Source organism: Podarcis pityusensis, assembly GCF_964106645.2.
Source record: "Podarcis pityusensis genome assembly, chromosome: 16".
Classification (NCBI taxonomy): Eukaryota; Metazoa; Chordata; class Lepidosauria; order Squamata; family Lacertidae; genus Podarcis; species Podarcis pityusensis.
In genome coordinates this window covers 15,617,789-15,642,517 of record NC_138041.1, presented here as the reverse complement: position 1 = coordinate 15,642,517, position 24,729 = coordinate 15,617,789, and the positions used below count along the sequence as shown (strand labels likewise).

Genomic DNA, 24,729 nt, shown 5'->3' with positions numbered 1-24,729 from the left:
CCCTCTTCACCCTGCTTGCCTGGTGGCTGGCTCAGTGGTTTTGAGTTATTTTTTATGCCACCTTTTGCCCTCTAAGGCTTGCAAGGTATTTCTCTCCACCAGCCCCATGTGAGGTAGGCTAGCCTGAAAGAGAGGGTCCCTGATCCGAGGTCACCTAGTGAGCTTCGTGGCTGAGCCAAGGGGGCTTTGACCCTGGATGTCCCTGGACTTATTCACTAGACCACACTGGCTGGTGTGTGTGTGTGAGAGAGAGTTGTAGTGGTTAAGAAAAAAAGGTGGGTTAGAAATGCAACCAATCCATTAATTAAAACTCTGCACATGGTCAGAAGCACTCTCTTCTTGTAGCCAGGCTTTGGTGCAGGAGGAGGATGACCCAGATGCAGCCAAGGGACCATGAAGATGACCTCTGGTGTGGGAAATTAACCCCATGGAGCTGTAGGCCCCAGCTGGGAGGACCTTGTGTATAAACTGCTTGGTGTTGGACTGGGTATTGTCAGCATGGCGTGATTTTTAGGGTTTTGATTCCCCCCCCCCATGTTCCTCTAGATGAATGGTTTCTAAACTTTTTTGGGGCCCTCACCCCCATAAACTCATCCCCAGTGCCATGATAAAATTCAAAACAGTAACAATTGATTGTGTATTTATTCAAAATATGTTTTTGGTCTATTTTTATTTTAACTCCTCAGATGTTTTGCTCTCTGTTTTTCTTAGTGATCATTTTATTGTTTCATCTTTGAGGTGTTTCTCTCTTTACAATCAGGCGGTGTATAAATCTTATGAAGTAACTAAATAACTAAATAAAATCCAATTAAAACTATGTAGTTTAATTAATTCAACATAATTGATGGACTCGATCTGGTGATACCAGCTTTTCATAGTCTGAGAGTCATTTACACCTCCAGCTCCCCCCTGCTGCCCCCTTGCCTCCTAGCATCCCCCTAGGTAATCTCTCCAGCATATGGCACTGCTCAGCCCCTGGCCTAGATCCTGCCCTGCCCTGTCCACTATCTGGTCCTCAGACTCTCAAAGAGCAGGAGACATGGGGGGAAAGGAAGGTCTTCTTCCTGGGCTCCTTTCTGCTAAATGCCTTCACGACTCTGAAAGACTTGGGAGGTCCCAGGGCACATGGCCAAAATACAGCTCCATCACAGCCAGGGAAAGATGGAGGGCGGGGACTGTATCCTTGCCAGCATCCACACACCTCCCTCCTCCCCCCCCCCCGAGTTGACAGCATGTGAAAAATGTGGGGTGAGCTGTGGCACTGTCTCTAGAAGCCTCACCTCACATTCATCGTCACAGCAGAGGTCTCTCTCCCCCCCCCCCGCACTGCTGCCATCCATCCCACTTAGGGCTCTTGCTGCCAAGGTAACCAGGTCTTGAATCAAGGAATTGTAGAGTTGGACCACAGGGGTCATCTAAGTCCAACCCTCTTCAAATGCAGGAATCTTTCACCCAACGTGGGGCTCGAACCCACAACCTGGAGATTAAGAGTCTGATAGGTCTCTTTCCATGGCAGAGCTCCGATCACCATCCAGTCCAAAGGACACCTCTGGCTGGTCCACTGGTCATATCAGTGGTTCCCAAATTGGGCTGTAACACCCAATGGGGAGATGATGATGATGATGATAATAATAATAATAATAATTATTATTATTATTATTATTATTATTATTATTTATTCCCCAGCCACTCTGGGCAGCTCCCAACAGAATATTAAGAACACAATTACCGGGGGAGGGGGCACTGTAAATGACTTTCAGACTGAAAAGCTTTGAAAAGTTGATCAGTTGGGTCAAAATAATTCAACTATAGAGTGTTAACTGGGTTTCTTTAAATTAATTGTGCAATTAATTATTCTGAATGCAATGGTGTTATTATCTTCCTTAGCGGGTTATGCAAACCACTGTTCTGAATGATGCTTATTAAAGGGTAGCGCAGGGGGCATTGGGAATGAGGTCATGGGGCCAAGACAGCCTGAAAAGGTTTGGGGACCAATGAGTTATAGGAAGCTGATGGTGAAGTGGTCTTCTTCTTCTTTGGCGATTAGTTGTAGCAGAGTACGATTGTCTTCCATGAACACAGTGATTCTTAACAGTGAGTCCGTAAGTGACTGCGGAGGCCGAGGTGAGGTGGTAACTGCAGCTGGCCCAATGCCCCACCAAAAAGAAAATGAAAGCGATGCCCCCACTTTGGCACCTGTGGGTTGGTAGGAGAGTTGCCTTGCTAGGGCAAGGCATGGCAGCTTTATTTCTTTATTCATTTGCCTGAAAGCCTTCCCGCCCTGAATGATCATCAGCCCTAGCAGTTGGGCAAAGTTCCACAAAGCCCAGCAGATGAAGGCAGAGGCCTGGGCTGGAACTCCTTGGCCACCTGCTCCTAGCGGGTCCAGAGTCCCTTCGCTCCAGCTCTTTATGGCACGGCTGTTAGCATTGCTTCCTGTGGGTGCCAAGTGAGCAGGGCAAAGTTCTCCTGGGTGCCAGGGAGCTGCCAAGAAAATGTGCCTGCCTCCCTGGGTTATGTGCCCGGTTTGCTCCTTGCCTCCTGAGATGGAGAAGCTGTGAATTTGGAGGCTGGCTTAGGGCAGGGATGGCTAACATCTGATAGTGCCTCAAAGGCAGCATTTTCCAGCGCTGGCATGAAGAGAGAGAGATCCTGTCATTTACTCTTAAAGAGAAGGCAGGTGATTTATCATAAGAACATAAGAGGTGGCAGCTGAGTCAGGCCAATGTATACCTGAAGGAGCGTCTCACCCCCATCGGTCACGCTGGACACTGAGGTCCAGTTGTGAGGGCCTTCTGGCAGTTCCCTCACTGCAAGAAGTGAAGTTACAGGGAACCAGGCAGAGGGCCTTCTTGGTGGTGGCGCCCTCCCTGTGGAACGCCCTCCCATCAGATGTCAAGGAAATAAACAACTATCTGACTTAGAAGACATCTGAAGTCAACCCTGTATCTGGAGGTTTGATATTATGACTGATATTTAGTTGTGTTTTATATTATGTCAGAAGCTGCCCAGAATGGCTGGGACAACCCAGATGGACAGGGTGTAAATAAAATAATGCTACTAATACTAGTAATGCTGCTAATTCTAATACTAATATTTCCAGCGTCCTCTTCTCACAGTGGCCTGCAGGGAAAGCCCAGAAGCAGGACCTGAGCACAATAGCCCCTCTCCCCACCCTCTGTAGTTTCCAGAAACTCGTTTTCAGAAGCACTGCTGCCTCCAACTGTGGAGGCAGAGCTGAGCCACCCTTATTCATTTATTTTTATTAAAGATTTTACCGGGTACTTGTTTACAAAAGTACATGCCTTGTCTCTTTTTCCAGGTTGTACAGTCTTTCTTACAAATCAGTTGCAAGAGACATTAGTGTTGAGTACAGTATAAGGTTGAGGAAGGGTGGGGAGGCTTATATTCTTTCATATAGTGTACATGTGGGGTTTTGTCAACTGAGTAGGTTCTCTTTCTATTCGTTTATTACATTTCCTTGGTAGTGAGAGGTATTGGGGGGGCAGGGTGTGGTTGGTTGTCTGTGGTTGTCTGCAGTGAGGTTTGTTTGCCTTTGTGAAGGGGGGGAAGGCTTGTTGGGTCAGGTAAGCCAGATTGATTCGTATGCTGTCAGTGTGTTCTTGTTATTGTCTTGTTGGGCTGTGTATGTGATAAAGGGGAGCCATACTGGGGTGAAGGTGTCCTCTTCTATTTCTCCCCGTGTCAGTTTCAGTTTATTGGTTAGCTTTTGCAGCCAGGCCGTTTCCCATACAATTTGATACCATTGGTCCATGTTTACTCCTGGCAGTGTCTAGCTATGAGGCTTCTGGCTGCTGAGAGTAGGTGGGTTATAAGCTCTCTGTAATGTCACTATGATCTTGGAAGATGTTCAGTAGGGCCAATTCTGGGGTGAGTTCTAATACCTGTTTGCACATCTCTTGTAGGGCTGCTGTCCAGAAGGGTTGGATTTTAGGGCATTGCCACCACATGTGGAGGTTATGTGCGCGGAGGTGCAGCCTCTCCAACATCTTGGTGAGGTTCCTGGGCGTATCAGCGCCAGTTTCCGTGGTGTTAAGTTCCACCTGTAGGTGAGTTTCAAAGTGGGTTCCCTTCTTTTGGCTGATATGGACTTAAAGGGAGGTTTAGACCACACTCTAGTCCATTGGGCGGGGTTAATTTCATAGCCTATGTCATGCTCCCATTGTTCTTTGATTCTGAGGCTCCCTTAATAGCTTTATTGTTCTCCGCAAATTTGTCCACTCCTTTTTAAGAAAGTAATCCAATCTGGTGGCTGCCGCCTCCTCCTGCAGAAGGGAGTTCCATGGTTTAACTATGTACTGCGTGAAGAACTTTCTTTTATCTGTCCTGTATGTAAAAGATCTTCCTGTCTGCTCTTTAGACAAGATCTCTAAGGATCAGGCAGAGTGCTTTAGCTCTGTGGGGACAAAGCTGTGAGGGGTGTGGGGGCACTCATTATGGCTTAATCCATTGGTTGTGCTTAGCTGCTGCTGATATGGAAAGAAGATAAAGTCTTTACCAGAGAAGAATGACAGATCAAGTTGATGGATTATGCCAAAATGGCTAAAATGACCGGAAGAATCAGAGATCAGGAAGACCAGAATTTTAATAAGGAATGGGGGAAATTTATAACTCATCTTAAAGACCATTGTAAACAGTTAAAATTGTGAGTAGACCTGGAATATCACTTGTAGTTTAATGGTAAATTTTTGACACAATGGAGAGGTAAAAGATTTTGGATTATCATAAAAGATGCAGGAGGAAATGATTAACAATAGGACCCACAAAGGGGAGGAGGGAAGTCCAGGAGTTTCCTTGGAATCTTATTTTTATGTTGTATGTTGGATATGTGAGTGTAAAATTTTAATCCGAAGAAGATGATGAAGGCAATGTGTTGAATGGACTAATGGGCTAATCCTGGTTCCTCCTTTCCTCCGACAGCTTGTCTGCTGCAGGACCACCCCTTGGTCACTCCTGGGCAAAGGCCAAAGACTCCCCCTCCAGCATGGAAAAGGCAGCCAGTGGAAGTGGCCTGCAACGCCCCTCACTAGCTGAAAGGAGGTGTGGGGCTCCTGCCCAGACAAGGGAAGGGGTGCCTATCGGCTGTAACAGCAACTCCACGTGGAAGCCTCAAACCATTCCAGTGGGGGGGCTGTTATTTTGGATGGGCACCCAAAAAAGCATCTGGATGCCACTGAGAGACCAGGAGGACAAAGATCTTTTGACCCAGGCACTTTGAGTATCATGTGCTCAGGGATGGACAGAGTGAGTAACAGGACATTTCGTGGAATTGTATGGCTGGAAAGGACTCTAGTGGTCATCTAGTCATAAGGAGGAGATTCCAGCTGAATGTTAGGAAGAACTTCCTGATGGGAAAGTCTGTTGGGCAGTGGAGTGAACTCCCTCCGAAGGTGGTGGACTCTCCTTAAATGGAGGATTTTAGACAGAGATTGGATAGCCCCAATCTGTCAGCGATTCCTTATCTGGGATTCCTGCATTGCAGGGAGTTGGACTAGATGAACCTTGGGGTTCCCTTCCAATCGCAGCATTCTATGATTCTATAATTCTGTTCAGAACAGCAAGCCTTTGATATAGCTTTATTTTCTGCCTTGTGGGTCAGGGCAGAATCCTGACCCCACGCCGCAATGCAGCAGCCCAAGGGCCATTTTGATAGGCAATGCTTTTTAAATTTGACCACTTTAGAAATTCCATTTCCGTACAGGGCGGATGCATTTATTTCCCTGGCCCCTCTGTTAAACTTCCTTGCTGTCTGTCCTTTCTGTGGCACATGCGTCATGGGACAGCCACCCTGCAAGCCTAGAGCACCGTTTGTCAGAGGAGATAAAGGGGTATTTTTGAGGGCTTGATAAGAAACCGCAAAGCCACGTGGGAGGGTGTTTCACTGAAGAAGTGGGGCTGGTGACATCCGGGAAAGACTTTGACACAAAATAATCCTGTAGAGGTTGTTCCTGATTTGTTCCCACAAAATGTGCATGGAAAGATGCTCATTGAGCATGCACCAAACTTTTGTGGGGTTATATGAGTACAGTGGTACCTCGGGTTACAGACGCTTCAGGTTACAGATGCTTCAGGTTACAGACTCCGCTAACCCAGAAATAGTACCTCGGGTTAAGAACTTTGCTTCAGGATGAGAACAGAAATCATGCTCCGGTGGCACAGCAGCAGCGGGAGGCCCCATTAGCTAAAGTGGTGCTTCAGGTTAAAACAGTTTCAGGTTAAGAACGGATCTCCAGAGCGAATTAAGTTCTTAACCCGAGGTACCACTGTACACATTCCCACCCCATGCTGTTTCCCATCACAACCGCTAGATGGCAATGCTGTATAACAGCCATGTGCAATTTTGGGGCAAAGCAAATCTGGATCAATGCTCAGTAACAGCTCAATAACAGCTCGTCTGGAGGTCCCCTCAGAAAGGCAGGATGCTGTCAGACCAGGCCAGGCTGTTGGTCCTTCTGGCCCAGTATTGCTTACTCTGCAGGGAGCAGTTCTCCAGTGCCTCAGGCCCCTGCATCACCTGCTACCTCCACCTGGGCTCCTCCATCCCCTGTTCCCTCCATCACGGGAGCAGCTGGTCATTGAACCTGGGACCTTCTGCATGCCAAGCAGCTGCTCTGCCCACTGAGCTGTGGGTGCTGCCAGAGAACACTGGAAACTGCCTTTCATAGAATTGTGCAGCTGGGAGGGATCCCAGGGGTCATCTAGTCCAACCCCCTGCAATGATCCATTGATCTCGGCCTTGTCGAAAATGACAGGAGCCAGCTCTCCAGGATTTTATGCTAAGGCCCATCTGCCCATGAAAAGAGCATGGACAGGAGGTGGTTCCGGCCTTTGCAGGTGCCCCCAAGGTGGGCTTTGTGCCCCATTTCCCCTGATGGGTCAACCAGGAAGAAGTGGTGCTCGGACGATGCATCCTGCTCCGAGGCAGAACCAGACCGAGGGCACACTGCTATGACCTATGAATTGACAGCCAGTCCCCCTCCTGTCTCCTGGCTGTCAGTTTTGTAGGGCACAAGTATGTCCCCCTCCACGCCCTCCCTGCCAAGCGGCCCTTGGCCTGAGAAGGAAGGAAGGAAGAGAAGAAGAAGAAGAAGCAATTGTCAACAAGGGTGGAAGGGGGTAACTAGAAAACCAGAGCTAATGTGGCTTGATGGCTAGAGCACAAAGGTTAGGCAAGTGCAATGGGATGGCGAGTTCAAATCCCCACTCAAACCAGGAAGTTCACTGGGTGACCTTGGAACACCTCTCTTTCAGCTGAACCTACCTCACAGGTTTAGTTACAGGTAGGTAGCCATGTTGGTCTGCCATAGTCGAAACAAAATACAAAAATTCCTTCCAGTAGCACCTTAGAGACCAACTAAGTTACTTATTGGCATGCACACGAAAGCTCATACCAATAACTAACTTAGTTGGTCTCTAAGGTGCTACTGGAAGGAATTTTTGTATTTTGTTTCTACCTCACAGGGTTCTTGTGAGGATAAAATCTGGGTGGGTGGAAAGAGACTCATGCTTGCTGCCCTGAGCAGCTTGGAGGAAGGCACTGGCAAGATATAAATGTAGCAATTAAATAATAAATATGCAAAATTTCAACCCCCACCACCAGGCCTGTTTTCCTAGGTGAGAGTGAACTATATATTTTGCATTTTCCTCCTTTTTGAAAATGGGCGGAGTCTCCCTCGGAAAAAGCCAAGTTCTGAGGAGCAGGGAGTGACTGAGCCAGGCCCCCTGGGGAGGGTGCCCCACAACTGAGGTACCAGGAATACCCCCCCCTCACAAGCCCAACTGCCAAACCTCAGAGGGCAGTGGGGTAGTGAGTTTGGGGGCTGGCCTTGATCAAAACATACCGGTGGGAACCTAAGAGAGGAGATTTAAAAGGTTAGGAGCAGCACTTGGGATGGAGCTCAGAAATGGAGCAGCAACTACAGGTGAAATTAAATACCCTGTGCTGTATTGCTGGGACTGTTGGATGTGTTTGGATCAATGGGAGGTTCTGAACAGACTTCCAGGGCAGCCCCAGGTAGAATGTATTGCAGCAGCCCATCCTGGAAGTTACCGAGGTGTGAATTTCTGTGGCCGGCTCTGTACTTATTACAGTGGTGCCTCGCAAGACAAAATTAATTCGTTCTGTGAGTTTTTTTGTCTTGCGAGTTTTTTCGTCTTGCGAAGCACGGTTTCAATTTTTTCAAAAAAATCTTCAAAAACCTCAAAAAAGGCTACCACACCGTGTGCTATGAGTTGCTCCCCGAAGTCAAGTCGCAACTGCACCTCTTCAAGCAATGCACCCTGCATTACTGTAACGGTTTTAAGAAAAAGGAAACAAACTTGCAAGACGTTTCCGTCTTGCGAAGCAAGCCCATAGGGAAATTCGTCTCGCGAAGAAACTCAAAAAACCAAAAACTCTTTCGTCTTGCGAGTTTTTCGTCTTGAGAGGCATTCGTCTTGCGAGGTACCACTGTACAAAGCTGGTAAAAAGCACCCCAGGCCACCATTTCCCACCAAAGCACTGCGCCAGAGTTGCAGTCCTGATTCTTCATGGGGAGCTCAGCCCTCTCCAGAACAAGCTGAGCATTAGGGGCCCAATGGAGGGAGGTAAGTGTGGAGTGGGGAACATGGAAGTCTAGCTGAAAACGGTGCAAACAAGTTTTGATGGATGCAATAATGGAATACTGAATGGTATCGTTTTTGTAAAGGATTTATGATTTGTAAAATGAACCATGGAAAGAGAAGAAGGGAAGTCATTGATATATTCAGGATGTTAAATGAGTATTTTAAATTGTAAAACAGAAAATTTAATAAAATATATATAAGAATATGGAAGTTTAACAAAGTTCTGATTTTTCCAATGTTGAATACTTCAATGCTTTTTTAAAAAAACAACAACAACAGCCAGATCATTTTTTTCTACTCTTGCTTCGCTGGTGCCCTAAGCATATACTCTGTCTGCCCATTGGGGAATCCAGTGCTGAGGCTGAGCTCCAAACCCTGAATCAGAAGATTCCTCCCCAGCAGGCAGGTCTTGTCTTCTCTAGATTAAGTTACAGGCATGTAATCAGCTGTACGCAGTTGGGAATCTGGCTTGCACCGGAGCAACAGCTCCCTGCCGGCTGCTCCGCATCATCACCGAAGCGCCAAGAACATGCAGACAGTAGCTGGCCTGATCCTGGGTGGATCCTGGGCCTCTGCGTGCCTCGCAGTTTGGCCCGGCTCCTCGAACCCCACCCATCGGCTCACGCAGACCCATGTTTGTGTGCAGAGCTAGTCTTGGATGCATCATGGTGAGTTTCCAGAAGTCAGGAACAAAGGGGAGTAGCGGTGGGGCAAGGAGATAGTTTTGGAGCCGGGTTTAATGCACTCTCCCTCAGTCGCCCCCCAACACTTTTGATCAGGGGCTTCCAAACTGTGGTCCCTGGAGTCTGGGAATTGCAGCTTTAGACGGTTTTGTGTGTGTGTGTTTTGCTTTCCTTCCTTCCAGCTGGGTTTGCTCCCCTCCTGCCGCTCATTCTGCTGAGGGGCTCTCCAAACGCCTGCCCCACTGTCCTGCCCCGATGGCGCAGCTGGGGAGATGGAGGCAGTCTGGGACTCTGTCTCCTTTCTCGCTTTGCAGAGAAGTGCGGGATGAAAGCCCCCATCCCCTGTCCCCGTGCAGGGTTAAAAGCCACCCTGCCCCCATTGTTACAGCCTCATTGTGGCTGATGATTGAGCCCAAGTCAACAGGAAAAGTCCCCAGCCTCTGCTTCCTTCCCTGGCATGGAAACCGGCTTGTTTGGATGGAGGAACCATTGCTGAGAGAGACCCGGGGTGTGCCTGCCTCCTCCTTGGCAAGTGGCCCTCTCTGGCTCTGGAGCAGCTCTCTGGGGCAGGGTGGGGTCCAGGGCCTTCCCAAAGCAGTGGTGGGAATCACAATGGCAGACTTCCCATAATGGGCATGTGGTTGGCTGGTGGGGTTGCAAGTTCAAGAGCATCCCAGACCTTGAGATTTCAGGACTCAAACCTGAGATCCTGGCGCTGCCCCTGGTGATGTCACAGAGGGAGGCCTGCAGTGATGTCATGGGGCACGCCCTGGAGATGGAGGTTAATTGGGAGAGAAGGGCAGGTTCCCCAGTGTGTTTGTGCTGCAATTTACAGCCAGCTCCTTGTTGGGCTGAAGCTTCCAAGCTGCATGCACAGTCTTCTTAATAATGGTTGTTGTTGTTGTTGTTGTTACTATTACTATTAAAGGCACTCTCGCCCACCTGGAGATCCACAAAACAAATGAAATACCGTGAAGATCCCTGAAACGAGAAGTAATTAACCAGAAATGTTTTTTTCCCCTTAAACTTTTTGATTTTTATTATTTAGTTTATTGCTATACGATAATATTTCTAGTCGATTACTTCTCGTTTCAGGGATCTTCACAGTATTTCATTTGTTTTGTGTAATTTCTCGGTTACGTGACTGTCTTTTTTCACCTGGAGATTCAAGCTCCCCCCCCCCCCGCCCCCCCGGTGCCACCAGGAAGGGGCCAGGCAAACCGAGAGACTTCAGCTCAGACCTGGGGGCCTTTCAACCCTGTTGTCCACTGTGATCCATGTATTGCAGAGGTGGACTAGATGAGCCTTGGGGGCTCCTCCCAACTACCATTCAAGGAGAGTGGGGTGCAGAACCTTCGGCCTGATCCCACTGGGAGGGCACTTCTGATCATGGTGCCCCCACCCCAGGGATTCCCAGGTGGGTGCATCTCTGGGTGTCTGGGCTAGAGCTGAGCCGCAGGCTGTTCTAGAGGCCCACCCCAAGAGAGATGGCATCAGGCGGCCAAGGAGATGACAAGGCCTGTGGCCTAACTCAGCAGGACATGTAGGCCAGAGTGACACATTCTTTCCTCGCCTTTGCTCCATTGGTGGCTGTGCAATGGACATAAGAGTGTCGTGATGTCAGGCCAGGCGCCTGGAGTTTCCACAGCCCAAGCGTGGGCCCCTGCTGAGAGAGCGATGGCTTCCTTTTCCTGATCAGAGGCCCTGTTTACTACAGCTTCCTAGCAGAATGAGGCCAGAGCTTCCCTTGCCCTGCCCTAAATCCTCACAGCCAGGCGTTCCTTGAGGACTGTTCCGTGAGGAAAAGCACCCACTCCGTGCTGGATTACGCAGTGGGCAGGCTAACCTCCTGCAGCAGAGCAAAATACAGAATGCGAGGAAATCAGATCCTGTTGTGTGTTGCGCATGACATGCGCATGCCTCCATTTCGACATATTTTGCATCATTCCAAAAAATAAATAAATACAAATATTTTACTGTTTGGTATTGTTTTCATTTTGAATTATACAGGAGATAAAGGTACCACAGTCTTTTTAGTGCTTTAGTGCTCTGAAAGGCTCTGTCCTTTTTATGGGGAGAGTGATAGGAAATACTCTCTGAGGAGCCTCCCCCCACCCCACCCCAAAGTGGTCAATGCTCCTCTGTGTCTCCCATCACCTGACCTTGGGCCGGAAATAATCCCAGCCACCCTCTGCTTCCAGAAAGGAGGCTTTGGATGCCGGCCCATCCGTTTCGGAGGCTCACATGACTGCAGCCTCTGGGGCTGGGGAGGAAAACAGCCTCACAGGGGGGCCATTGTGCCCAGCTGATTGAGAAAGGCTCCTCTAAGGATGCTGGGGCAGGCGGAAAGAGAACTGCAGGCTTGCGCCAGGTCTCTTTCTCTCTGCCTCCTCTGCTCCCACACCTGCCTTGGTTTGACTCTGCCAGGCACCAGGCGCACCCTTGGGGCGTGGCAAGCCAGCCTCCCCTGGAGATGCAGCTCAGCACATCAGTGTGCAATAAAGCACTGCGGGGTGGGCATTGGGATGAAACCCCTCATGCGCACCAGAAGAGGCCTTTCTGCCCCGCAGGAAATGCGGGAAGCAGGGGAAGATGCACACACACACTCCGGCCAGGCCCTTACCTGACTGTTTTGGCTGCCAAGGGCCTCCTTTACGGAGGAGGCCTCATGCCTCAGTAGGTCATGCAGTGGCGGTGATGCGATAAAGGTAAAAGGTAAAGGGACCCCTGACCATTAGGTCCAGTCATGACCAACTCTGGGGTTGCGGCGCTCATCTTGCTCTATAGGCCAAGGGAGCCGGCATACAGCTTCCGGGTCATGTGGCCAGCATGACTAAGCCGCTTCTGGCGAACCAGAGCAGCGCACGGAAACGCTGTTTACCTTCCCGCCAGAGGGAACTGCTAGGTTGGCAGGAGCAGGGACAGAGCAACAGGAGCTCACCCCATTGCGGGGATTCGAACCGCCGACCTTCTGATCAGCAAGTCCTAGGCTCTGTGGTTTAACCCACAGTGCCACCCGCGTCCCGCTATCTTCAAATATCTGGGCTGCCACACGGAAGATGGAGCAAGCTTGTTTTCTGCTTCTCCTGAGGGAAAACCCAAACCAACAGATTGAATTACAAGATGAGAGATTCCGACTAAACATTAGGAAGAACTTTGTGGTGGTAGAATGGATACCCTCAGAAGGTGATGGACTCTCCTTCATTGGAGGTTTAAGTAGAAGTTTGGATGGCCACCTGCCAGGGGTTTTTTAGCTGTGCTTCCTGCACTGCAGGGGGTTGGACTAGATGACCGTTGGGGTCCCAACTTTTCGATTCCGTGGAGGGATAATAGCCCTTCTCTTTTCCACGCCTTGTGGCTCACTTTATTCCCTTCCCCCTCAACACGTAGCTCTAGAGTTCTGGTGTGCTCTCTACAACCTTCCCTCCCTCCGAACGGAGGACTTTTGCAGTGGAAAATATGAGGCCCACATCGCCTGTGAGGGAAAGGCTTTCCGAAGGATGCCTCGCTCCCTTATTTGGGAGGAAAAATCTTGTCCTTTCATTTTGAGGCTTTTTTCTCCCTTGGCTCAGATTTTGGGAGGAGATTTTTTAATTTTTTTAAAAGAACTGCCTTTAAACCTGACACAGCAGATTGGAATGATCGTATTCCATTTCGTGGCTGATGGAATGAGGGGGAATGAAAGGGAGCAGGGGCAGCTTAGCAAATGTTGGGTGGGGTTGGGCGAAAGGAAAACCAATCAAAATCCTGGATGGGGAACGGAGAAGAGGAGATACTCCCACCCCACCCCCCAGGTGCCACGGAAGTTTTGCGACCCTAAACTGGGTGGGGTGAGATTTGCATTTTTTTCCAAGAGCTTGCAGATTATTCCCAAACTGAAGTTCAGGAAATAGCAGAAAATCTGTAACATTCTTTACTCACATATTTATATATTCCACAAACAGGCTCGTTGAAGACGCTGAGGTTTTGTATTGTCGTGCCACTACAGAAGACCCTTTTGGGCTGAAACACCCCCCATTTTTACCCAATTTCCCATGAATTCATTATCCTTAGAATATCACAGTTGGTTGCCTTGTGACTGACATTTAATATCTATGTACTCCTCACTGCTAGGCACATTCTGTTTTGTTTGCTGTTACTTTTTGTTGATCCAGATCATGTGGCTTTGCAACTTTTGACTTTAAAAACGGCTCCTTTTGCTTCTAAACTTTCCTTGATCAAAACCACGCTGAGCACCATTTGTCAGGATAGTGGAACACGAAGGAGGAGGAGATCTTCAGAAATCCTCGTTTCAACTATCACATTGCAATGCATTTAGCCTCTTTATACACCAACTCCTGGAAAAAGGTTGTGAGGACTGTGCTGGTGTTCAAACTTCAAATGGAGAATTATAAAGCAAACATAAACTCCCACCTTGATCTTTAACTCGGCTGATATATCTCGACAGGTTCACATCCATTCTGCTTGAGTTTTGGACTCCCATGTGAGGCCCTGTCGCAAATGTTTCTGCCAATTTTCATTAGGCGGTTCTATTTGCAACCCAGCTATTGCATGACACTGTGCTTTATATCTCACCACCTGAAAGGGGGGGAGGGATCAGGGCCAGCCCAGGACTCTTAGCTGCTAGAGGCAAAACAGGAAATGTGAAACACAAGAGCTGTGATCTCCGCATGCACACCCAAAAGCCATTCCACTCTCTCTCACCCAACAGACAGATTGTGTTGCAGCGAAAGAGAAAGTTGAGTGGATAAGCAGAGCCAAAGGTCTCCCTTCACTTGGTTAACTAATATTGAGCGGGGTGGGGTGGGGGAATCACATAGTACTGTGATATGTCCATGCCAAGAGCCGGAAGGTGGGTGAGCCCGATAAAGGCACATCCAAGGTTTGACCTCTCTGGGTCAGGGCTCTTAACAAACAATTTCCAGTGCTGGGACATACAAAGGCGCATGAATCATAGAATCACAGAAATGCAGAGCTTGGAAGGGGCCCAACCCCCTGCAATGCAGGAACTGCAGCTAAATGAGTGCATGCAGAGTTTCTTCCTTTTCATAAATGACCACGACCTAGGGCTCACCCATGCTCACCTTTGCTTCGCACTTTCTAGGTATAGGTCTGGGCATTCCAGGTCTGTGCCTGAGCGCTTTTTGTTCGTTTCTCCAGGAAAACCCACATTTTGCAGCTGAATCGGAGCAGACGGGCTTTATATATGGATAGTAACCCCTTGAAATTGGCCCGGGGTCTTCCCCAGGAGAGGCAAGAGTCTAATTCTTAGGAATGAGAGGTTCCTCCCCAGCATTCATTCCAGAACCTGCTGACATCACGGGCGATGCATGAGGCCAGTTCACAAAGAGGGATTCCGGCCAGCCAGAGCCACCAGGCTGTTAAACTGCCGAGGCCGAGGCGGGTTTGCCATGCAGAGGGAATGGAGCGGAGGCAGAAGGACGCTGACATGGACGAAGGGAGCTCAGGTGAGGGTATCACTCGCAACCCAGAGATGCCCCACATCACCATCAAGGCATCTTGCCCTTTATTATTTCTTTACACATTCCAGACATACAGCTTGAGGCTGATCCCTTATATCTTATTCTCCTTGCTCAATGGGCATGCGCAGCTTGGTACTACTGAGTCCCAGAACCTCTGATCAGGGACCCAGATAGCCCAGAGCCTATCCTTCCCAGGGCACCCCAAAGTCCTGATTTAAGTCAGTGATTTATTTTTTGCCTGCTCTATGGTTTTAGCTGCCTCTGCTTATCAGCTGCTGCATTTGACTGTTTTATAGCTGCTTACTGTGCAATTTGTTTATTTTATGCTTTGTTATCTGCCCTGGCACCTGTAGAGTCAGGCATAGGCAACCTCGGCCCTCCAGATGTTTTGGGACTACAACTCCCATCATCCCTAGCTAACAGGACCAGTGGTCAGGGATGATAGGAGTTGTAGTCGCAAAACATCTGGAGGGCCAAGGTTGCCTATGCCTGGTATAGATGGAGGACAGGCTATAAATATCCCTAACAAATGAAGAAATGAATGCTCTCCATCTGTTCTAAGTGGGCCTTCCCCAACCTGGTGCCCTCCAGGAGTTTTGCTGAACTACAACTCCCCAGCCAGCCTCACCCTGACCCACCCATCCCATGTAATTTTCTCCAAGGTCAAGGAGGCGTACATGATTCTCCCTCTCCTAATTTAACCCTCACAACAACCCTGCGAGGTAGGTCAGGCTGAGAGGCAGTTACTAGTCCCCAAGATCATCCAGTGAGCTCCATGGCCAAGGGAATTCGAACCCTGGTCTCTCCCAGGTCCTAGGCCATATTGAATTCCCACAACAACCCTGTGAGGTGGGCTAGGGTTGAGAGGCAGGCAGTGACTGGCCCAAAGTCACCCAGTAACCTTGGTCTCCCAGGTCCTAACCTGAGACTCTAACCACTACACCACACTGGAGACAACCATATATAAATATTATTTGTACAGTATATCCAACCTTTCCTCCCAGGAGCTCAATGTGGCAGACATGATTCTCCCGCTCTTCATTTAACCCTCACAACAACCCTGCGAGGTAGGTCAGGCTGAGGCCACCTAGTGAGTTTTGTGGCCAAGTGGGGTGCTGGGTCGCAGTCTGACACTCTAACCACTACAGCTCACTGTCTCCCAGTGACTCTCAAGGGTCTCAAGCACAGGCATGCATTGCCAGCACTAGCTACATGAGCCTTTTGTTATCTGGAGATGCGCGCAGGGTTTGAACCCAGGACCTTTCGCATGCAAAGCAGATGCTACAGTGGTCTTTCCCTGCATGTTAAAACTTGTTACAGCACTGCAATGCTTTGGTCCTATGAGAACAACTGGGAGGGACAATTTCTTGCTCAGGGAAGCATATGATACAGGAAAGCAGAAAAGGAGCTGGAGTTTATCAGATCTGTAGGCTGGGGCATGTAAGTTTCAGTTTGCTATTATTTACGGCAGGTAAACCGCGCACTGACACCCACTCCCCCGTTTCATACAGACCCAAAATATAATACTATTCACCCGATGGCAAAACACAGAAACAAAGCAATATTAAAATAGTAAGCATCCATTCCTTATTCAGGCTGCCAATGACGCTCTAAGAACTGGAAAGTAGGATTTAATTAGGCAATTTAATCTGGGTTTGGGTTTGCACTTTGGCTCATGAAGCAGAAGAACCAGTGATAAAAGCCACAGCTTTATGGCCGACTGGAACAAGCCATTCAGTTTATTGATGCACAGTGCTTGGTTCAGAAAACAACACTGGCCACTTGTTATGAAAATAAGATTACTAATTAAGCTTATCTACTGGGTGGCTAAAGTGCAGTTTCAAATCCGGGTTTAGATAACCAAGCTAAGAGTTGAAACAAGGAGGTGGGAACTAGGAATCAACTTCGGCCTTCTGCTTTGGCAGATAGGGGACCTCGTTTCCCACGTCCCTACATAATATAGGTAAAAGGCCTTTTCAGTGTTGGCTCCCTCTGAGGAATACTCCCCCCCCCCAGTGAGGCTTGCTGACATCTTTTCAGAGGCAGGTAAAGACTTACCTTCCCCCCTGGGCCTTTGATGGACTGAGCTGATTCTGCTTGATTTATCCTATGGATGTTATAATGGGGTACTGTATGAAAAAGTGTTACTTTTATATGATTTTTTTTCTTCTCCCCCCTCCCTATGGTATAATGTATTAATGTGTATGGTGGTTTTTTTAATGCAAGTCGCTGTTAGAGAACAGATGGCTTAATAAGTTTAGTTAATTAATTAATATGTGTGGAAAAAGAGGTGGAAACAATGGAGCTATTGAGTAGCCTACAAAAATGAAGTACACTCTGCACATGCTCATGAGCACTCGTTTTATTTGTGAGGAGGACCCCGCCTCATTTCTTAATTGCTAAGGCTGAATCAGAGGTGCCCGAGTGCTTCTGAGCATGTGCAGAGCTCCTCCCTCCCCCCCCCTCGTTCCCTTGCTTTGGTGGTGGCAAGGGTCTTACAATGGCGGAGCAAAAATTACTGTTTCCGTTGAGTTAATTTGCGACCCCTGGACGAAGGTCCCAAGGTGGGCGTTGTCGGTTTCGACGGAGATGGTCCCATCTCTCCCTTTCGTACCTCTACGCTCAAAAGTTAAAGAGGCGCTCCGCAACTTTTGCCTTCTGCGGCTCTCAGGGCTGCCGGGAAAGGAAAGAGGGCGGGACAAGCACGTCGGCGAGCGGCCAATCAGGGGCGAGGAGGGGCGTGGCGCCGCCGCCGCCGCGGCTTGATAAGGAGAGCCGCCGAGCGGCGCGTGGCGTCTGCGGTGCGTTGCGCTGCCGTCGGCTACTTTGCCTGCCGCATAAGGCGCTCTTGAACCCGGAGCCGGCCCCGCATATAACGCTCCCTCTTCATTTTTTTTTTTTTTAATCTTATTTTTCTCTTCCTTTCCCCCACCCTTCGCCCGCAGTAGGGTTGGGCTCAGCCATGTTCAGCTGGGTGAGCCGCGACGCGCGGCGGCGCAAGGAACCCGAGCTGTTCCGCACCGTCTCGGAGGGTCTGAAGCAACTGTACGCCGGCAAGCTGCTGCCGCTGGAGGAGCACTACCGCTTCCACGACTTCCACTCGCCGGCGCTGGAGCCCGCCGACTGGGAGAGCAAGCCCATGGTGCTGCTGGTGGGCCAGTACAGCACGGGCAAGACCACCTTCATCCGCCACCTGCTGGAGCAGGACTTCCCCGGCATGCGCATCGGGCCCGAGCCCACCACGGACTCCTTCATCGCCGTCATGGGCGGCGAGAGCGAGGGCGTCATCCCGGGCAACGCGCTGGTCGTCGACCCCCGGCGCCCCTTCCGCAAGCTCAACGCCTTCGGCAACGCCTTTCTCAACAGGTACGGGGATGCACCAGGGGGGCGGGTCCTGGGCTCCCTCCAAGGGCAAGGGGCTTGAATCCCCAGTAACATCGCCAGGTACGGCTGAAGAAAGACCCGTTATCTGTAAACCTTGCAGAGCCGCCACGACGCTGATCCAAACGAGACAATAAGGCAGCTTCCTTTGTTTTAAACCGGCTCTTTATTCCGACCCATGAGGACTAGAATCTTTGTTTTTAGGAGCTCAGTACTAGAATGCACCCTTTGAAAGTAGAAGGTCCACTGTCTAATCTTAGTGTCAGCCTTTCAGACACGGGAGAGCCACCGCTGGTCAGTGTAGCTAAGGGTGGGCTAGGTGGCAGCTGCTTCCGCTTACCAGGAAACTCAAGGTGGACTCACTTGGTGTTTTTGCTAGGCTCGAAGAGAGTGACTTCCCCTCTTGAAGTTGCCCTGTAACTTAGCTGGCATATGAACCTGAGTCTTTGCCAGTCATATGAATACTGCTGATTATGGAGGAGCCTGCTATCTTGCACACGCCCCCCCCCCCCAAAAGAAAAAACTTGGACCGCCTAGATGAGAGCAAGATCCAAGAAGCAAGTTCAAATCTCCACTCAGACACGATACAACGCTCACTAGGAGCAGCGCCAGGGATGCTGGTGGCACTGTGGGTTAAGCCACAGAGCATAGGACTTGCCGATCAGAAGGTCTGCGGTTCGAATCCCCGCAACTGCCAACCTAGCAGTTCGAAAGCACATCAAAGTGCAAGTAGATAAATAGGTACCACTCCGGCGGGAAGGTAAACGGCGTTTCCGTATGCTGCTCTGGTTCGCCAGAAGTGGCTTAGTCATGCTGGCCACATGACCCGGAAGCTGTACGCCGGCTCCCTCGGCCAATAAAGCGAGATGAGCGCCGCAACCCCAGAGTCTGTCACGACTAGACCTAATGGTCAGGGGTCCCTTTACCTTTACCTAGGGGCAGGGCCAGCCCTGAGGTTGGGCGGAGTGGAGTGACTGGCTCAGGTGGCTGATGTACCGGGGTGGCCAGCATCCCTCCTCTTTTGGAGGACAGAGCTGTCTGGGTACGTCTCATTAACCTTCTGTCGCCTGGTGACATGGTGGCATTACCCCATTGCCGCCACTGGAATCCAGTTGATCCCTGGAGATTGGGCTGGGAAACCTTGGGCAAGTCACCTATTTTTCATCCTAAACAGCCCTGCGGGGTGGTAATGTTTTACCTTGAACAAGTTTGGGAAGAGGTGGGGTTCTGTACCATATCAAATGCAAATGGGAAATTAAAATTTCCCTAAAGGAAGATGAGCAAGGAAACTTTTTTTGTGGTGGGGGGAGTGTTGCAGTGCAGCCTCCTGTAAATAGGTCCACACCATATGTTTAGAGCACACCACTCCCCCCAGGGAATCTTGGGAGCTGTAGTTTCCTCCTCACAGAGATAAAGTTCACAAACACACTTATAACAAACTACAGTTCCCAGGATTCTTTGGGGGGAGAGTCACTTGTGTTAAATATGTCCTCTGGCTGTGCTTTCAATACATGGTGTGGATCTACTGTCAATAATCTTGCTCTGCCTTCTTTTCTCTCCCTGGCTTATGCCCAAGTAGTGGATGTGGATCCTGCTGCTCACTTTTTGCAGCTCTGCATCCTGCAGCTGATAAGATCCAAAAGTGCAACCTGCCCAATTCCACTTTCTTTTCCAGCCTGACTTGGTGCCCTGGCTGTGCCCAGTCAGCCAGCCCTGCTGCCAGCCTGGGCTTTTAGGGCGCTGTCCCTTCCTTCCGCCCTCTCCCATCTGTCTTTGGCAGGCAGATTTAAAGAGCAGCAGAAATCCCCTCTTTGGCTCACACGCCCAGCCAGTTCCCAGACTGGAGGGGGAAGAGTTATTGAGGCCTAGCAGTGTAGCTCAGGCCCCACCCCCCTCCCAGAGCAGAGGGGCTTTTCAAGCCTTTTCCAAAGGAACAAAACTACAAAAATGGCCAAGTAAAAGCCTTTCATTTGATAGTTGTGTGTGCATTCAGTCAGTGGCAAAATGCAGGCACCCCAGGATCTGTTTTGTCAGGTGGGGGTTTAGGCCAGTACTTTTCCTCTCCCCCCACCACCCCGCCCCCAGGCTCCTGTCCTGCTGAGGCATCACAGAGCATCACAAGTGGGGCTGGCAAAGTTAAAGTTGTGGGCTGGCATTCTGGAGCATCTTTTATTTATAGCATCTGTTGTTCTTGCTCTTAAGTGATGTTCAGAAGTGAGGGCTGGTCCTTGCCATGGAATCCTGATTTGGGGGAGAAAACAAAGGAGGAAGGAGTGAAGCATGTGGCTGGCTGCAGCCCTGAAGAAGAGGACCCCCTGTCCACGCTGCAAAACTTTGTTGCAGATCCCACTAGTTTGGTTTTTATTTTTATTAATTTAACTGGATTTGTATACTGCTTAATCATCAAAACCTCCAATCAATTTACATAAAGTCTAAAATCTGTTAACAAATACCGGTTAAGCCAGAAGTTAAAAACAAGCTGACCTAAACATTTTCAAAATATGCATATACATAATTGGATGCAGTTACATACAGTGGACCCTCGAGTTACGTACCGCTCTGGAAACGTAACTTTCAGGTTGCGAATGTGGCAAACCCGGAAGTGTATACTGCTGGGTTTCACCGCATGCGCAGAAGTGCTCTGTACACTGTGCGCAGAAGCAGCGCCTCCAGTTACGGACTTTTCAGGTTAAGTACAGACCCCCGGAACCAATTTAATTAGTATCCGGAGGGTCCACTGTATTAAAATGTGTGTCAAATGTACATGTCTGGATAGGTCTGCCTATGCCAAGTTCTTAGCAGGCACCAAAAATACAGCAAAGATGCCTGTCTAATGTCAATGGAAGGGGAGTTCTAAAATTTAGATGCAGTCACCCTGAAGGACCAAATTCCTTGCATCCATGGAACAAACACGTGCATTTGTAAAAGTCCTAGTTCTGCAGTCGAGGGGGTGCATGTGTGGGGCAAGGTGATCTTTTAGGTAAGCTGGTCCCACGCTGTTGAGAGAGCCTTGTATACAAAGAATAACCCTTTCAGTTTAGCCCACTAAGAAACCAGCAGCCAGTGCACATTTCTGAGCAGGTATGTCGACAAGGTCTGCTCCACTCATCAACCACGCTGCAGCATTCTGCACTAACTGATCCAGGAATTACCTCCTGTGTTGCTGATAAATTTGTTTCGTTCTAAATTCTTTCCACCATACAGCAGGGGTGGTGTTAACTTCTGGGGTTTTTTGCCTCTGGTACAACGCTCTTGCGGTGATGGACCTTTCATTCCCCGGATCTTGTCGTCAATCAGGAATTGCCCGGATTTCCAAGGGGAGTGGTCCTCCTGCAGCCCCGATCCCTCTAGTGTGCCCTGGAATTTTGCTCAGGAAGGGTGGTCTGGGAAGATCAGAGCACATGTTTGCAAAGTCTGACACTGCCCGTAACAAGAGTTTTTTCAAGTGGTCTCTTTAAGGGCCCTTTTGAGCCCCGAAGCATCTGAGATCGAATTCCTCACCAGTCACGAGTTAATGCTGCCGAAAGTCTGTTTCAGGAGAGCAGGGTCAACACAAAGAGGGATTGTTAGTTCCTGCTGGGTCTCCTTGCGACCTCCGGCAGACTTAGGGGCGGCTTGTAACTCCGGCAGATTCCCTCGCTAGCAAAACAGTCTGGGAGTTCAGAGGGCCTCCTAGTTAATTTTACACCCTGACAGTGTTTACACTTTTGTTCCACTCCCGCCTGACCTCTGTAGTGTTTAGATTGGTAAGCCAGAAATCTCCCTGCACAAGGTTGGCGCGCTTTGCAGACTTCGCGCGTGGCTTTCAAGCGGATTCAAACTAGCTCTGAGCATAAGATGCTTTCTTGCCACAAGCCAAGATAGCTGGTCCATCTGGCTTGCTAGTGGCTGTGCAGCCTGGCGGTGGCAGGTTTGCCAGACAGGTGTCTCAACCAGCACCGTCCGGAAATGTGGGGATTGAACCTTGGACCTGATCAAAGCTTGTGCTCTTCTGCTGGGGGCATGGCCCTTCCAAAAACAGTTTGTCCCTAATCTTCATTGTGGGGCCAGCTCAGCATTTTGTATCCAGTCCTCCTTGTACCCTGAGAGGTTTGGTCATGCTGTTGGGGTGGCTGGCTGCCAACTGGATGCTTTTGGGGAATTTTATCTACAGATGGCTTTGCCTGGCTTGCCCTACACGGAATCGTGTGGTGGGGAGGGCCGTTAAGGCCACATTCACCCCATACATTTAAAGCAGGGTTTCCCCAACTTGGCTCTCCATCTGTTTTTGGACTACAGTTCCCACCATCCCTGGCCACTGGTCCTGCTAGCTAGGGCTGATGGGAGTTGTAGTCCAACAACAGCTGGAGAGGCCCAAGTTTGGGAGACCCTGATTTAAAGCATTAGGGTGCCGCTTTAAAAAGTCATGGGTTCCTCCCCAAAGAATTATGGGAGCTGCTGTTTGTTAAGGGTGTGGAGACTTTGAAGGACACCGCTGATTCCCCCTTGCAGAGTTACAGACCTCTGGGAAGATGGATTGGCTGTTAAGCCACTCGAGGGGGGGGGGTCTCCTTACAACTCTCAGCACCCCGAACAAACAGCTCCCATGTTGCTTTGGAGGAAGAAGTCATGGTTACTTAAAGTGGTATCGTGGTGCTTTAAATGTATGGTTTAGGTAAAGGTAAAGGGACCCCTGACCGTTAGGTCCAGTCGTGACCGACTCTGGGGTTGTGGCGCTCATCTCGCTTTATTGGCCGAGGAAGCTGGCGTACAGCTTCCAGGTCCTGTGGCCAGCATGACTAAGCCGCATCTGGCGAACCAGAGCAACACACGGAAACGCTGTTTAGTTTCCCTCCGGAGCGGTACCAATTTATCTACTTGCACTTTGAGGTGCTTTCGAACTGCTAGGTTGGCAGGAGCAGGGACCGAGCAACGGGAGCTCACTCCGTCGCGGGGATTCGAACCGCCAACCTTCCGATCGGCAAGTCCTAGGCTCTGTGGTTTAACCCACAGCGCCACCCGCGTCCCTAATGTATGGTTTGCTCGTGGCTTAATACCTAACTCCTTTCTCCTTCTGCTTTCACCCTCTGCTGCGCCCAGTAATCTGAGAAGGCTTCCCAGTCAAATGCTGTAGGTGTAGGTGGAATCCACAGTCCTTCTGGAGGCTGGATCACGTTGGCCAAGCAGAGGGGGCCCCAGGACGGGAGGTGCCTTATCTCCAGAGGATCCTTACAAGATTATCCGAGGCAGCTTGCCAGTGTCCTTGACGACGGCTGACCTCCCCGTACCCTTGGCTTAGGACCTCTGTACAGGTGGAGCGCAGGCCGCTCCTTCAGGAGTTGGATTTGTGCACAGCCTTTTGTGGGTTAAGCAGGGGCTGCGCAAGGAGGAATTGGTGCAGGGAGGAAGAGGTGGCCTTTGGTCTTTGTTGCCTTCCCTGCTGCTTGCGGGGAGAAGGCGGGAGCAAATTCCAAAGCAGCAGGAGCAGCAGCAGCAGCCCTGCACATCTGTCTCTGCAATATTCCAAAGCTCATCTTTTCTAGTTGCAGTGCTGAGCACCAAGGAGGCAGAGAGTGCCTCTCGCTCTCATGCTGGGCTGCGCAGGAAAGCATTCCCTGCGGGACATGACATCTTTCTGCAGGGCCCGCAAGACAGAGCTGTTCCGCCTGGCCTTTGGTTTGGACTCAGTCTGACCCTTATGTTTCCCTCCCGTTATGGTTTTGATCTATGGGCTATTATTAAAATGAGGCTGCATTTTAAATCGTTCCCCCCCCCATTATGTTTTTGTTGTAATTTTACTGGTGTTAGTCGCCCTGAGCCTGGCTCTGACCGGGGAGGGAGGGGTTTAAATAAAAACTTATTATTATTATTATTATTATTATTATTCCCGCAAGGGCAGAGGATGGATCAGGCGAGGTCATGGGAGGATGTCTTGAGCATTTCGGGAGAGGGGAAGCGGCCCCATCTCTCTTGGCGAGGGACATGGGAAGCTGCTTTCTTCCGAGTCCATCTATCTTGGTGCTGCCCACACTGACTGGCAGCAATGCCAGGGTTTCAGGCAGGGAGCCTCTCCCAGCCCTCCTTCCAGATGCCGTTGGGAGGACTGAACCCGGGGCCTTCTGCATGCAAGAGCTATGGCCCCTGAGAGGTGCTTTGAGACAGAGGGCAGGGAATGCTCTGGTGGCAAAGTCAGCAGCGACTGAAAGTTCGGGATAAGTACTGGGGTGTTCACCCTCTTCCTTCCTCATAGAATTGTGGAGCTGGAAGAGGCCGTGTGAGTCATCTAGCCCAACCCTCTGCAGTGTAGGGATCTTTCGCCCAACATGGGTCTCGAACCCATGAACCTAATTTTTGACCTTCCTCTTCTGAGAACAGCACAGGCCTCGGTGCCTTGATGCGTTGCTCACTTGGTCTCTGTCCATGTCAAAGATGGCCTTGATGGGAGGAGAACTGTTGTGTATCAGGAGCTGGGATAGCCGGCTGAGACTCTGGCCTAATCCACACTGTACTTTTAAAGCAGTATCATGTCACTTTAAACAGAAACAGCTTCCCTCAAAGTATCCTGAGAGCTGCAGTTT

At 49.8% G+C, this 24,729-nt stretch overlaps 1 protein-coding gene and 2 long non-coding RNA genes across 6 annotated transcripts in view; 2 read left to right on the top strand and 1 right to left on the bottom strand.

Moving 5' to 3' along the window:
- Positions 1 to 7,998: 7,998 nt before the first annotated feature.
- Positions 7,999 to 8,845, top strand: LOC308465749. The gene is made up of 2 exons (XR_013980550.1): positions 7,999 to 8,114; positions 8,481 to 8,845. It is a non-coding gene; the product is annotated as an uncharacterized lncRNA (long non-coding RNA).
- Positions 8,846 to 13,375: 4,530 nt separating this feature from the next.
- On the bottom strand, positions 13,376 to 14,626 carry LOC308465751. 3 transcript variants are annotated; one of them, XR_013980552.1, is made up of 2 exons: positions 14,393 to 14,626; positions 13,376 to 13,931 (listed from the first exon to the last, which is right to left on the bottom strand). It is a non-coding gene; the product is annotated as an uncharacterized lncRNA (long non-coding RNA). The 3 variants fall into 3 exon arrangements; XR_013980553.1 differs by having other exon boundaries at positions 13,376 to 13,928; XR_013980554.1 differs by having other exon boundaries at positions 13,376 to 13,886.
- Positions 14,627 to 14,628: 2 nt separating this feature from the next.
- EHD1 (EH domain containing 1) overlaps positions 14,629 to 24,729 on the top strand; it is a 32,824-nt gene continuing 22,723 nt past the window's right edge. Inside the window, exons 1-2 of one of the 2 annotated variants that reach the window (XM_080985923.1) lie at positions 14,629 to 14,776; positions 17,740 to 18,157. In XM_080985923.1, coding sequence (XP_080842049.1) covers positions 14,635 to 14,776; positions 17,740 to 18,157 — 560 coding nt within the window. In that variant the 5' untranslated portion in view covers positions 14,629 to 14,634. Of the gene's footprint in view, positions 14,777 to 17,736; positions 18,158 to 24,729 lie in introns of both variants that reach the window. The other variant, XM_080985922.1, reaches the window with a different exon arrangement.